General features: G+C 35.7%; 1 protein-coding gene and 2 long non-coding RNA genes across 3 annotated transcripts; all 3 read left to right on the top strand.

The window, feature by feature from the left end:
* On the top strand, window positions 1-1948 carry LOC130010840 (uncharacterized). Its single transcript, XR_008786113.1, has 3 exons — window positions 1-170; window positions 648-732; window positions 1810-1948. It is a non-coding gene; the product is annotated as an uncharacterized LOC130010840 (long non-coding RNA).
* Window positions 1949-2056: 108 nt separating this feature from the next.
* LOC130010839 (uncharacterized) lies at window positions 2057-6783 on the top strand. The gene is made up of 4 exons (XR_008786111.1): window positions 2057-2427; window positions 2618-2794; window positions 3272-3356; window positions 4434-6783. It is a non-coding gene; the product is annotated as an uncharacterized LOC130010839 (long non-coding RNA).
* Window positions 6784-10557: 3774 nt separating this feature from the next.
* LOC126809925 (GATA zinc finger domain-containing protein 14) lies at window positions 10558-15844 on the top strand. Its single transcript, XM_056098940.1, has 4 exons — window positions 10558-10884; window positions 11085-11189; window positions 11810-11894; window positions 12689-15844. The coding sequence occupies exons 1-4, from the start codon at window positions 10743-10745 to the stop codon at window positions 13359-13361; spliced, it is 1005 nt and encodes a 334-aa protein (XP_055954915.1). The 5' UTR covers window positions 10558-10742; the 3' UTR covers window positions 13362-15844.
* Window positions 15845-16232: the final 388 nt, after the last annotated feature.

Below are 16232 nucleotides of genomic sequence, written 5' to 3'. Positions count from 1 at the left end.
TGCCTTGCCCACCAGAAGCACGATCCCTACAACAGTTACAATAAAGTCGACTGATATAGACAGTTCCAAACATGAAAAATCCAGAGAATCCTACACTCCTGAAGATGTATCTGGAAGAACAGAAGTAATCTTAAATACTATGGCCATGGTTTTAAATAAAGATACACAAGGTGATTTATTACATCGATATTCTTGTATAAAAGCATAAATAATAATGCGTACCTTTGTCGAAAATCGAGTAACATCTGTATAACATAGTTTCTTTTAATCCCATAATAATAATAACAATGATAAGGCATCATTTCTATTAGGATTCATTAAAACGAGTGAAATACTAACTGAAATAAAATTTATCGAAAATACCATAAACAATGTACATATTGATATTCATCCCTAAGTCTGTATAAAATGGGCATGTTCTATGTTAGTAATACTTATTTTCCATTCTACATATTAATCTCAAATATGGAATCTATGGAAAGGGTAATCTCCCTGTAAACCCAACTGAAATATATATCATTCTTGCACAAGGTAGTTTTGGGGTTGATTTGTGATTTATATTCCATATTAACAATACCTGTTGTAATATACCGACATATTATATATTATAGATATCGATACTGATTATATTGGTATATTTATTACAGTAGATACGGCTGCTATTGCTGGAAGCGCTGTGGGGTGTATTCTTCTGATCATATTAGTAATTATAGTTGCCGTCATACTAAAACGGTAAGGATAAAATGTTTATTTTTCTATTGAGCAAAAACTGAATAAGCCCACGAATAATTATGGGCAAGTCACTTAAAAGTGTTACACACAGAATCAAATCCTCATCCCACACAGAATCAAATCCTCATCCCTTCCTCATCTCCTTAGATTTGGGTGTTAAAGATCACATGATTTAGTTGAATTTATATTCATTTCCCATCCACCCAATAATTCTTGCAATCATGTAGCTTATCCAGAATGGCACTTACTATAATTGTGTATTCTATTATCATTTTATCATTATCAAGTATATAACGTTGTCAGTTTGTGTAGTATTTATGGGAAATGTATTTTGGTATGCCTGATTAGTAGTACCGCTAGCTTCTGGAATCCAACTCTCTCGTTATGCAATGCCCTATGTCTTCTATGAGGCACTATGTGGTTTATCTGTTTAAACACCTCTTTTCAGGAACCCACATACCCGATAAATATAGACCGTCTGGTTCTTAGGTTTAAATGACAATGGAAACGGTGATGTGTTATTTGTATAAATTAGGTGCAGTAATGACCGAAAACAGATACAAATCCTAAGATATCACGGGTTCCATATATACATGATTTGAAAGAATGTTTGATATGTCGGATGAGAAATGAAATAAATATAATATCTCAAAAAATAAAGATCATCTAATTCTAGCTTTAGAGGACAAGTCGATTTGCTGCAAGTAGAACAGTTACGAATTTTTTTTACCGGAATTGACTGTCTTTAAGAATGTAAGCATAGACTTCATCAACATAAGCATTAGACAGGCAATCAGTTCGTCTTATGTATATCCTGTTTCGATCTGATATCCTCCAGTCGTATGCAGCTCTCTATTTCAGTCATTTACAACAACGTTTGTCACCAATCAATTATCGTGTTTACAGATCAACCATAGGCAAGATATATATTGTTCTATTATAGTTAGAACCCGATTAACCAATTCTATCATTTATGTACAACCAGTGGACGCTGGTATTGTTCTTTAATATTATATTAAAATTTATTTACGCACCTGATTGAAAAGTTTGTTACAGATTCACTTTATTTCTTTGTAGAAGAATGATTGGGGCTTTGATCGACAGTCGCTTGAAAGGCAGTCCAAGAGTGTCCAATCCAGTATACGAAGCACCTGGCGATGGTTACAATAATGTTATTTTCAAGAACGATAATTCTCCATCTGTAAACGTGATTAAATCAGCAGACGATTACAATTATTTATACGGCGAACACACGATAATGTTTTCCGATGCCTGAAAGCTCATAAAATAACTGTTTAAATCTTACTTTAACAGGATTGAAGAGTTATGCTTGTAAATGTCGAAGAAATGGACGTTGTACGGAACACAACCTAGCTTGTGATGACAAAACAAAACGGATTCATATTATTTCCGGTTACTATGGCTTCACATATTGGTACTCGTGCTTTTTTAAGGATTATTATGATCTCGATGAAGACTGTCTTCCTGGATTTAATGCCACAGTCCGTTCGAATCTTATAGATTCATGCAATGGAAAGACGACATGTAACTTTCAAACACCAATTCCAGATTTTAAATATTGCTCTATAAAAATCGATTTCTATGGCAGAAGAAAATACGTTGGTCATGATACATACTCCTACCATGCGTATGAGCATTATACATACTCCTACATACAGTTTGAATGCTTGGCAGGTAATCAGTGTTATTGTTATATTATATAAATCAGAATAAGTTTACGCTGAAAACACAAATAAATAATTTATCAGTGCCTCGTAATCAGGTCAGTTAAGATCTGTGAAAATTATTTGACTCACTTGTACAGTTTTTGTGTACGACTTCAGATCACTATCACAACCTTAACCTGTATTCAAATGATTTTCAGTCACAACTGCCTTGCCCACCAGAAGCACGATCCCTACAACAGTTACAATAAAGTCGACTGATATAGACAGTTCCAAACATGAAAAATCCAGAGAATCCTACACTCCTGAAGATGTATCTGGAAGAACAGAAGTAATCTTAAATACTATGGCCATGGTTTTAAATAAAGATACACAAGGTGATTTATTACATCGATATTCTTGTATAAAAGCATAAATAATAATGCGTACCTTTGTCGAAAATCGAGTAACATCTGTATAACATAGTTTCTTTTAATCCCATAATAATAATAACAATGATAAGGCATCATTTCTATTAGGATTCATTAAAACGAGTGAAATACTAACTGAAATAAAATTTATCGAAAATACCATAAACAATGTACATATTGATATTCATCCCTAAGTCTGTATAAAATGGGCATGTTCTATGTTAGTAATACTTATTTTCCATTCTACATATTAATCTCAAATATGGAATCTATGGAAAGGGTAATCTCCCTGTAAACCCAACTGAAATATATATCATTCTTGCACAAGGTAGTTTTGGGGTTGATTTGTGATTTATATTCCATATTAACAATACCTGTTGTAATATACCGACATATTATATATTATAGATATCGATACTGATTATATTGGTATATTTATTACAGTAGATACGGCTGCTATTGCTGGAAGCGCTGTGGGGTGTATTCTTCTGATCATATTAGTAATTATAGTTGCCGTCATACTAAAACGGTAAGGATAAAATGTTTATTTTTCTATTGAGCAAAAACTGAATAAGCCCACGAATAATTATGGGCAAGTCACTTAAAAGTGTTACACACAGAATCAAATCCTCATCCCACACAGAATCAAATCCTCATCCCTTCCTCATCTCCTTAGATTTGGGTGTTAAAGATCACATGATTTAGTTGAATTTATATTCATTTCCCATCCACCCAATAATTCTTGCAATCATGTAGCTTATCCAGAATGGCACTTACTATAATTGTGTATTCTATTATCATTTTATCATTATCAAGTATATAACGTTGTCAGTTTGTGTAGTATTTATGGGAAATGTATTTTGGTATGCCTGATTAGTAGTACCGCTAGCTTCTGGAATCCAACTCTCTCGTTATGCAATGCCCTATGTCTTCTATGAGGCACTATGTGGTTTATCTGTTTAAACACCTCTTTTCAGGAACCCACATACCCGATAAATATAGACCGTCTGGTTCTTAGGTTTAAATGACAATGGAAACGGTGATGTGTTATTTGTATAAATTAGGTGCAGTAATGACCGAAAACAGATACAAATCCTAAGATATCACGGGTTCCATATATACATGATTTGAAAGAATGTTTGATATGTCGGATGAGAAATGAAATAAATATAATATCTCAAAAAATAAAGATCATCTAATTCTAGCTTTAGAGGACAAGTCGATTTGCTGCAAGTAGAACAGTTACGAATTTTTTTTACCGGAATTGACTGTCTTTAAGAATGTAAGCATAGACTTCATCAACATAAGCATTAGACAGGCAATCAGTTCGTCTTATGTATATCCTGTTTCGATCTGATATCCTCCAGTCGTATGCAGCTCTCTATTTCAGTCATTTACAACAACGTTTGTCACCAATCAATTATCGTGTTTACAGATCAACCATAGGCAAGATATATATTGTTCTATTATAGTTAGAACCCGATTAACCAATTCTATCATTTATGTACAACCAGTGGACGCTGGTATTGTTCTTTAATATTATATTAAAATTTATTTACGCACCTGATTGAAAAGTTTGTTACAGATTCACTTTATTTCTTTGTAGAAGAATGATTGGGGCTTTGATCGACAGTCGCTTGAAAGGCAGTCCAAGAGTGTCCAATCCAGTATACGAAGCACCTGGCGATGGTTACAATAATGTTATTTTCAAGAACGATAATTCTCCATCTGTAAACGTGATTAAATCAGCAGACGATTACAATTATTTACATGATGCCACGACCGATAACTCAATGACAACTGGTAACACGTACAACTATCTGGGGCAAATGGGTAGTGATTATAACCATTTACATGGAGCCTATAATCATCTTGGTATGGTAAATAATAAGACGAAGAATTCAGAAGAACTTCACAATGCCAACTACAACCATATTGGTGGGTGGAAGGTTGACAAACCTGATGTTGACTATAACCATCTTCATGGTGACAAGAATGATATTCCAAAAGCCGATTATAACCACCTAGGCGAAAACAAGAAGACAGCAATTTCAAATGACTACAACCATATAAGGGACATAACCAACGAGACGACTGGTGATGTCCAGGGAGAACATCAGGAAGATGTTCAGTACGAGATAGCTGACGATCAAAGGGGATATTACTCCAATATTTCTGAACGGCAATCGGACTATGAAAATGTTCGCATTTCGGGTCATCAAACTTGTGGGTAGTTTCAGAACTGATGTTCCTACAATTGCTAACCTACACGATAGTATTATCATTCTGTATAGAGTAGTAAAATATTTAACAAATTATATTTATAGTTTGTTCATTGTACGCCTAAAATTGAAAGCCCCTGCTCCAATGCGAACCACAACAGGTGGTAAATGAGATTAATATTTAAGATGCTTTATTATTTTAAGATAGTCTATTGTTTTTGCAGATAATTGATGACATAGATTTGTATTTTACTATGTTTTAGTTACAATTTATTTATTTTATATGGGGATTTCATTTTGATAAAATGCTTTATTTTGTATTTTAATATATGGAAATTATAGTTAGTGCATTTCATATTTTTATGGCGATATATAACGTCTTCATTAGCCCAGTTGGAGTAGAATAGTAGGACGTTAAACCTATTTAATTTATATTATTATTAAGTATTGTAGTTATAGTTTGTTGATATCGGCCCGGCTTTTCAAAGCTCTGTTAGCTTATAACGACACTTTAACATGGAGTTAACGGATCGTTATCTTTAACGGAAAGAAAGTCGGTTGCTGGAAGCCCCGTTAAGTTTAACATGTCGTTAATTTGCCGTTGTATTTAATGAAGGGGTTGGGGCTCCATTATCTGTTTAACGATGTCAGTTGAAGAATACCCTTAGCAAAAAGTTATATATTACCAGTGTAGTTTTCTATAGAATTCTACAGAACATTCTAGGGGGTTAGGGATATCCTATTTCCTGTAGGAAATAACGGCCCCAAATATTCTAAAGTTTCTGTAGTACAATTCCTATAATTGTTTCTACAGATTTATGATAAAATTTCTATAGAAAAATACTATATCGTTTTCTTATAGTGATTTCTGTAGGAAATTCTAAAGTAATCTTTTTGTCTTTAACCAGGTAGTGTGAACAGACTGCATCGTTCTCCCACTGTCTTCAGTTTCTGATTAATAATAAATTCTATGCAGTTGAATATGTGCATTGAATTTAAAAATGTAAAATTCAGCCATTGACCTAACAGTCTTCTCTTTTATTAACTTTAATCAGTTCGTTAGATAACGGATAATGAAATTGACTTTCCACAACTAACGATCCATTAAAATAACTGAGATTTGAGCAACCTGCCCAGGTCATAAATGAAAGACACTATAATTCTAATTTAATATGAAAGTAAAATATAAAATGTTTTATTATTTTAAAGTGGTTTTGATGTTATAAATTACTGTTTTCAGCTGCTCATTTTATATCGTGACTAGCTGTTTATAGGAGTTTAGTAAAAGTAAAGTCCGAAATCGGAAGTGATAGTGGCAAGCCACCCGACATATCCTGCTGTCCTTACACCCCTTATGTCTACCCCGGGAAGTCCTAGTGTAGCCGGCAACCCATAACGGACGACGGTCACAAATGTAATATATAATGGAAAGTAAACCATAACTTGGTTTATTATTTATCATATATCTCCTACATAGTTTATTAGGCGGTATTAACAAATAATGTTCAATCTATGCCTGCTCGTCTTACCTGCTGCGTGCCTTACGGATCGGTGCTCGGTCCAATATTGCTTCCGCTATACTGCCATAATTTAGCTGGTATTATCGCTAAACATGATCATGATCATCATATTATTATTTATCATATATTGTCGACATAGTTTATTACAGTTATAGTTTGTTAATTTTTATATAGCGATAGTTGAACAAAGAAATAAAATGCCTTTTCATTTTAATATGTTGCTGTTAAAGTTTATTGATGCAGTGAGCATTGAAAGTGAAACTCTTAAAAAAAGTAGGAGATATTCAGAAACAATACAAAACTTTGGAAACACCCTGCTGTTTAATTAGAGGTAACCAGTGTATGTTAAAAACAGGCCAATTGACTACACATGAACATAAACAGTTCATATGGGCGGCTTATCTGACGGCCTCATTTCACTCGCAAAGAGATATACTGTCAAAAGTGAAAATGGACGTTTTTGATTTTTGTCTTAATAATGAGTAATTGCTCCACCAATCCCCAGACATTCAGCAATTCGCCGTGGCATGCTCCTAATCAACCGTCCAATCACGATTTGGGGCAATCTGACCCACTCCTCTTGCAGTGCCACGGCCAATTCTAGCAGTGTTGTCCGTTGACGTCGACGAACACGTCCCAGACATGCTCTATAGAGGAAAGGTCAGGACTCACGGCTGGCCAAGGCATATGGAGAATATGGTGACGCTGGAGGTAATCATTCACGACACAAGTGCGGTGGACACTGGAATTATCATCTTTAAAGATGAAACGTCGGCCTGCACGTTGAGCAAAGGGCAGAAGTATCGGTGTCGGGGTGTGGTCAAGAACCGATAGGAAAGCAAACGTAGATAGGATAAATCAGCACGCGGCAGTTTTCATCAACCCTTGCTTGAAGTGTCAAATTTGACAATGAACCCCTCCCACGTGTATGGCGCTATTGCGTGTCGCACCTGCAACTCAGTGGTTCTGTTGGGGCGATAAGTTCTTCATCTGTGAACATACTCTCAAAGCATGTCAAGTGTCCTTGACTATTTATTATATCACAACCTGCATAGGTATTTGCATTTCAATATCCCCTACTTTTTTTGAAGAGTATATAAAAGGTTATATTACATTAACATGCACATATATAGTTATAGTATGTTCATTTTAATACACCTATATTTCCATGTGGTCGCGATATGGCGTCGCCCCTGTCCTTATGGATGTTCGTTCACATTTGTTTGTGGACATTCTACCTGTCACACATAAATCAACCGAATGAGGAACATTAATACCAACAACATTTATATTAAAGCGACGATACGTCTATTCAAATCAGAATAACATGTTTTCATTAATTGTTGAATATGTATATGTTACAGTCAATGTCTCCGGATTTGGCCCATCCCGGCCCTCAGGAGCTTTAACCCAACTCAAAGGTGAGACCAAAACATCGGTTAGCTTTGTGGTGACATAGAGACTATGCTCTGGGTCACCGTGACGAGAGACGGATCTGTTAGAACGGCTAACAATCCCTGTCTCTGTGTCACAAAACCCACCATAGCCCTTACCCTAGCCCTAAACCTAACCCTAATCCGGCAATGTACACATTGACTGGTATATTTCAGGCATTGTACACATTGCCTGATTGTAGACATTGACTGTCACATATATAAGTTTAGATATTTTAACAGTTTAAGCTCTGCTATCTTGTAATATTATTGAACAATGTCCATTGTGTATCACCTGGTAATGTCACCTACTATAAATAAACGTTATTTTGGTAGCAAACCAAATGAAAAATGATATTGGTAGTAACCAATTTAGAAATTAAATTTTTCACACGTTGTATTTGAGAAATGTGGAAGTATATAAGATGACCAAAATATAGTATGTTTTATTAAATAAATAACAATTTTGCTACGTATTTAATAAGACAAGCTACGATATACAAATAAAACTATATATGATTTAATAAGATAAGCTACGATATACAAATAAAACTATATATGATTTAATAAGATAAGCTACGATATACAAATAAAAATAAAATATATATGATTTAATAAGAAATGAAATGAAATGGGGTTTAACGTCCTACTGTTCTGCTCCTAAACCGGGCCAATAAAGACGGGTATACGCCATACAGTGTGCTATGGGGGAAATTTTGCCCAGGCAGCGGCACTACGGCCTACTCTTATATCGAATTCCAACTGCCAAGGGATGTTTTACGTGCACGCCAATGTGAACACGGGACCTCGGTTTTTCGTCCCATCCGAACGACTAGACAGCTGTCCTTGTCAGGCCCTCCGTCCTGCATCACTGACAAGGGGAAACCACGCTGGAAAACTTGAATGAACTTTCTCGGCCAATGCAGGGATCGAACACCCGACCTCCAGGCTAGCGAGCCAGCTTCTTACCCACTTAGCCATGTGATCCCCTGATATAATAAGATAAGCTACGATATACAAATAAATCTATATATGTTTATGTATGTCAAATAATGGATCTCCTTCAAGACATATTCCCCTAATAAACAACAAACACCTACACCAAGTTTGAACCGTGTAGCTCAATTAGAAGGACAATTATTTTTGTGTTCAGTATCTCGAGGAATCAAACTGTTTACGCAGCCTACCAAGGCATTCACCGAATAAACACCTACACCAAGTTTGCTCATTCTAGCTCTCTTAGGGGAGTTATTGTGTCCCAAAAAGTGTTACGGGTGAACAGACAGACAGGCCCATTTTTAATAGTTTCCTGTTCTCTTCGCTAGGCGGGAGATAAAATTAATATGTACTAAATGGTAGTAAGCCCAGGAAGATATCACTATGGGTTATCAATAACGGGACCGAGATAATGACCCCTATGGGTTATCAATAACGGGACCGAGATAATGACCCCCCCCCCCCCCGCCCCCCAAAAAAACATTTCTATTTATTTGTCTATGATATCGTTTTTTCGAGGAATGGCGGGGCGCCGGGGTGTTGTATAATAAGGTTTGTCAATAAGTCAACTGTCGTGGTTTCAATTCCCCGGTTGTACGTGACAGGTGGTAGGGTCGCCTGTCCAACCTCGTGGGTTTTCTCCGGGTCCTCCCACTGCTAAAGTCCCATACGCGCCTCTATAAATGTCTGCTAATGGCGATAATAACTTATTTCATGTTCGATTCGTATATTGGATGGCCGAATGGTTAGCACGTGCGTGCTGTATCATAAGGTCTGTCATTGAGTCAACTGGCGTGGTTTCGATTCCCCGGTTGTACGTGACAATGGGTAGGGTCGCCTGCCCAACCTCATGGGTTTTCTCCGGGTCGTCCGGTTTCCTCCCACTGCTAAAGATCCCTACGCACAAACGAATTATTGAAATAAAATTGAACCATGTGTTGGTCTCGAAAGGACCTAGTTTGCGTCGAGTTTCTTTCGAACCTTATGCTTTTGTTCAGCTGTGCCGGACGATGGGGGGGGGGGCTGGCAAGGAATGGCGTCTTTCGTTCAGATGGGACGAACAGTTGTGAATGTAATATAACCCTTGACAGCTTTATAATTCTAAATACAGTATTGGCACAACCCACCCACCCCCCCAAAGCACACAACGGAGTGCATGACCGTCTTCGTTAGCCCGGGCTGTGCAGAACAAGCGGGACGTTCAATCCCATTTCATTTTCTATCGAAACGCGAGGTCTCGAGGAAAATGAAGTTCCCTATGCAGTAAAGAAATTTTGCATCAAGCTTCGCGTTAATATTGTTAGAGTATACGTTGCTGTGGGGTTCTGGTGGATGGGCTGAATTCTCTAGCATATAACCTGTAATTGGGAGGCAAATGTAAGGCTAAGGACGTTTTATACTTTAAGGCTAGATTTGTATTTTAAGAGAAACCAAGATATAATATCTCCGCTCAATTTCAAACTGATCCAATCTCATATACTTTCACATTTGGTGGAATTAATCAAAACTCTTTCAGGAACAGAATAAAACCAGGTTGTAAATCTCATTCACAGGGTTGTGGAGGTCTTATTGTGGAGATCAAGACAGTTTTGAGCACTACCTATATTGCGAAGATGATGAAAGGATTTATATTATTTCCGGACACTATGGCTTCAGAGTGATTGGGTGTCACAGCTCTTGTTATAATAGACCTAAATATTGCGATTGTCTTCTTGACTTTAGTCCTACAGTCAAATCAAATCTTATGAATTTATGTAATGGGACGGAGAAATGCAACTTTCAAACACCAAAGCCACATATTCAAGTTTGCCACTTTTTGGGAGTATCATATAATGTAATGTTTGACCGTTATACATACTTCTACATACAGTATGCATGTTTGACAGGTAATGTTCAACTTTGTTATATTGTATAAATTAGACTCAATTAATAAAACTTAATTTTTCAGTTGACACAAATAATTAATTTATTGTAGTTTCTTAGTGAAGGTGAACATTTGTGAATTATATGAACTATAATAAAATTATTTTTGTATGACCCAGTTCACTTGCACAGCACTAATCTGTATTAAAATGATTTGTTTTAGCCACAACTGCATTGCCAACCAGAAGAACTACAACTACAATAGAACAAATCACTACAACTGAAATAAATAACGCTAATGCTATTAATTATAACCAAGATACACCAGGTAAGTTATAAATCGCCATATCCAATTGTCCCTGTTCTGATATATAGTTTTAATACACAAGTTTGCAAGGTTACATTTGTGTGGTATAAGGTATTCTACAAATAATGACACACTGAGTTGTAAACGCGACACGGGTCACACTAACGTTTCATCGGTAGAAGACAATCTAGGTTCAAATTTGTTGGAAAGAAACACATCGCAATTCAAACAGATTTGGGTCACTACAGTCCCAGATCGGACAACTTTGTCCTTCAGTAATGTTTGGTCGGCATGACCAACGTGACCCAAATTGTAAACAGTTCTCAAATCTGTGCTGGTTTCTAGAAACTAACCAGTTCCTTCGCTGTAAAAATTCTAAATATAAATTGTTTTTCCTAACTTTATGACGTGAACGCCATATGTGTAGTGTTACAGCACGTGCAATGCCCACCTAAATATGAGATTTTTCCTCTCTCGCAAATAGTACATTAATAGTAATAGTAATTGCCACTTGGCAGCATCGTCGCTAGGGTATTCCCCCGGATGCTTATTTATATTTTACAAGGCACGGGTACATTACGTTTGTTGCCCACTACTTCCTTTTTCAGATGTTGTAATTATACTGATATATTTTTATATAGATACAGCTGTTATTGCTGGAAGCGTCGTGGGATGTATTCTGCTGGTCATATTTGTAATCATGGTTGTTGTTTTCATATTAAAACGGTAAGGTTGATATTTTTTACGTCTTAAGTCATTAGTTAACACTATTATAAGCTGGACAGACATTTAAAATAAATTGATGTGCCAAGGGCCTAACCTAAGAAATTTTATATATAAAATCGTCAACAGCAATTTCACTGTCCAATGATATTAACCGACGAATATGGGTGACTGACTTAAGTAGACTACTTTAAATTCACGTAACTATTCGTCTTCTCCAAAGAAGGTATTTCCGGTCACTAAGACGGCCATAAATGAAAGGATGCAAGTCTTTAACACAATATCACTCACAGTCCTCGACATTGCAAACGCGATTTTTTGGTCAAATTAAATCAACATTCTAAGGGTGAAAAATGGGCTTCTGATATCCAGTATTTAAGACAGGAGAATACTATATATCCGGTGTAGACTGGAATAACCAGACCTCAAAGACTATTTGCGTCTTTCGCCGAACATAACTGATTAGAAATTACAGTAAAAACAGAAACGATTGAATGTAAATCAGTTTATATCCATTCATATGGCATTAGTATGTGCGTTGCGACCCATGTGTGTCCATTTCTAGATGCCAAAGAATAGCGATTTAGCTCAGATTTCCCCTTTTGCATTACTTCCACAAATCGAGTTTACAGATCAAAAATAGTAATGATTTTGCCATTACATTTGAAATCTGTTCAACCAATTCTATCTGATAAGTATAATGAGTGGACACCGGTATTGTTCCTTATGATTTTATATAAAATATGTTTCGTATCTGAGCGACAAATTTGTTACATATTCACTCTATTTCATTTTAGAAAAACAATTGGGTCTTTTAATGACAGTCGGTTCAAAGGCAACTCAAGAGTCTCTAATCCAGTATACGAAGAACCTAGCGATAGTTACAATAATGTTGTTTTCAAGAACGATAATTCTCCATCTGTAAACGTGATTAAATTAGCGGACGATAATTACAATCATTTACATGATGCCAAGAACGATAACTCAATGACAACTGGTAACACGTACAACTATCTGGGGCAAATGGGTAGTGATTACAACCATCTACATGATAATAACAACAGACTACGTGTCGATGATCAGTCAAGTGGAGCCTATAATCATCTTGGTATGGTGAATAATAAGACACACAATCCAGAAGAACTTCACAATGCCAACTACAACCATATTGGTGGGTCGAAGGTTGACAAACCTGACGTTGACTATAACCATCTTCATGGTGACAAGAACGATATTCTAAAAGCTGATTATAACCACTTGGGCGAAAACAAGAAGACAGAAATTCCAAATGACTACAACCATATAGGGGACATGACCAACGAGACGACTGGTGATGTCCAGGGAGAACATACACAGGAGGATGTTCAGTACGAGATAGCTGACGATGAAAGGGGAGACTACTCCAATATTTCTGAACGACAATCTAACTACGAAAATTTTCCCATTTCGGGTCATCAAACTTGTGGGTAATTTAAGTACTGATGTTCGTTCAATTACTAACAAACATTATAGTATTTATCATTCTATATTATTTTAGGGAAGCAAAATATTTACCAAATTATATTTATAGTTTGTTCATTGTACGGCATGTGTGTAGGCCTACAAGTGAAAGCCTCTGTCGCATTGAGAACCACAACAGGTGGTAAATGAAATTAAAATTTAAGATGCTTTATTATTTTAATATAGTATATAATTTGTTTTTCAGATAATCGATGACATGGATTTGTGTTTAAGTTACAATTTGTTTATTTTATATGTTCATTTCATTTTGATTATTGATAACATTCTTTATTTTGTATTTTAAAATATTCAAATTATAGTTTGTACATTTCATATTTATATGTCGATATAATGTAAAATATAAAATGCTATATTATTATTCCGTCTTCGTTGGCCCAGTAGGGGTTGAATAGTAGGACGCTACACCCCTTTTCATTTATATTATATTAAGATATTGCAGTTATAGTTTGTTGATATGGTCATAAATGAAAATTAACTAGTTTAGTTGAACATCAATATTGCTAGATATATTGAAAGTAAAATATAAAATGTTTTATTATATCTAACGTATTACTATTTTTTTAATTTTATAAATTACTTGATATATTAGCTGTTCATTTTTATGAAAGTGATAGTGACAAGCTACCAGTTATATTTTGTTAATTTGTATATGGCGATAGTTGAAAGTAAATGAACTGTCTTTTAAAGGACAATACATTGGTGTCAGTCATTATCACACATGTGATAGAACTGGTTAAACATGTTCTAAATATAATTTTAACACAGGAATAATTGCAACCAATATTGTCCTTTAATGTTAAAATGTTGCTATTACAGTTTGTCGATGCTGTGAGAACTGAAAGTAAAATATGAAATGTTGTATTACATTGGCATGTACATATAGTATTAGTTTGTTCATTTTAATACACCTATATTTTCTTGTGGTCGCAATATGTCGTCGCCCCCCGTCCTTCTGGTCGTCCGTGTGTCCATATGTCCAGACGTCCGTTCACATTGTTTGCAGACATTCTACAAGTCACGATTTTTATATGCGTTTGATAATAATTACAATCAAATTTTTATATCCCACGTATTTGGCACGTGCTGAGCATTAGTCATGACCGGATAAGACATACAAATAACTTTTGCACAAAAACAAACGAGCTAAAATATATGTAGTTAAACTACCTGGAATCCTAATAATTTCTATTTTTCATTTCACAACCCTTCTAATACACAGTTTTTGGTCTTTTACATACTTTAACAGGTCCGTTAATAGTTATTGTGTTTGTGGCTTCATTTTATAGTATACTTAACTGTTACGACCTAGATATTTGATTCATATTGTTTACATTGTGCTTAATAACGCCAGGATAGTTTTTGTTAAAAGGGTCGCATGTGATTGTTATCTATATATTTTTATTTTGTATTACGTTTAATGTTTCCTATCACTAACTGACTCACAAACAGGATAATACAGGTTAGGTCATAGTTCATCCCGATTTTCCGGCGTGGTTCCCCTTGTCAGTGATGCAGATGCAGCACGGAGGGCCTGACAAGGACAGCTGTCTAGTCGTTCGGATGGGACGAAAAACCGAGGTCCCGTGTACACATTGGCGTGCACGTAAAAGATCCCTTTACAGTTGCAATTCGATATAAGAGTAGGCTGTAGTGCCGCTATCGGGGCAAAATTTCCCTCATAGCACACTGTATGGCGTATGCCCGTCTTCATTAGCACAGTTTGGAGCAGAACAGTAGTTCGTTAAATCCCATTGCATTTCATTTCATATCAGGTTAGGTTATAGGTAGGCTACAATCGCTAATGCATTGAGCATAAATGCTTCGGTATACAGGAAATTAAAATCCCCTAGTAATGTTGTGTGCTATTTATGAAAATGTTTATACGAAATCGTTTAACTTTAGATGCATTCAATTAGGATTATCTGGTACTACACTTGTAATCATATTGCAGGAGAGTCGAGAGGAGGAGTGTACTAAGCTATCAGCCCGAATATTGTACATGGTAAAGATGTCATCTCTATTCAAAGCAAAACCGTCACCATACCATTAAACTTCTTGCTTAATTTGGTACCCCTTTACTTGTACTTTTGTGAGGTCCATAGTCCTACGAATTATTCAAGTTTCACCATCATAACCTCTTTAATAGTAGTAAATTTATGAATTTTCCCTCGTATTATTCAGTTTTAAAATACAGATGTGACGTCATCCTTTGATGTTGGCGTACCATTATTTGAAATAATGTACGGACAACTTGCCAATCGTACATTATCTATACCAGATGAAATATTGGACTCGAGTGACGTATTTCATTGAAAAGCTCGTGCGGGATAGTGTCTGTATTTTAAGTTGTTTAATGGTGTCGAGCTAAAGACATTGCGTAATACATTGAAACAACACTCGGCTAACGCCTTGTGAAGTATGAATTCTCGACCATTAATAGGGTGACCCACCATAAATAAATATCTCCATATATCTCGACAATTTCGCCACAATATTTATATATATGCCAAGCCTCAAATCAGTTTCACACAATTATAGTCACTAAATAAACGATCATGTTGTACTTAATAAGCTATGACCATTAATCATCTATAAATAATAGACTGAAAACTGGTTCCATGTGTCGTCCATAACATCCAGACACTTTTGAGTAAAAGATAGGTTACGTGCCCTTGTTTTGAAATTAGTCTCGCTTAACCAGTCTATCGACCATTCTAGGGCTGATTGACAGGTCGGGATAATCAAGACTACTTTTTTACGAAACATAACAGAAAGCTAGAACAAGAAATTGAATTTAGAAATGAGCACGTTAGCTAGCTC

The sequence above is a fragment of the Patella vulgata genome, chromosome 2 (genome assembly GCF_932274485.2).
Source record: "Patella vulgata chromosome 2, xgPatVulg1.2, whole genome shotgun sequence".
Taxonomy (NCBI): domain Eukaryota; kingdom Metazoa; phylum Mollusca; class Gastropoda; family Patellidae; genus Patella; species Patella vulgata.
The sequence above is the reverse complement of the archived record's forward strand: the minus strand, read 5'-3'. Positions and strand labels throughout refer to the sequence as shown.

Coding starts and splice junctions, on each gene's coding strand:
- LOC126809925 (XM_056098940.1), top strand. CDS start 10,743: ATGAATTTATGTAATGGGACGGAGAAATGCAACTTTCAAACACCAAAG. Junction 10,885..11,084: donor ACAGTATGCATGTTTGACAG/GTAATGTTCAAC, acceptor GATTTGTTTTAG/CCACAACTGCATTGCCAACC. Junction 11,895..12,688: donor GTTGTTTTCATATTAAAACG/GTAAGGTTGATA, acceptor ATTTCATTTTAG/AAAAACAATTGGGTCTTTTA.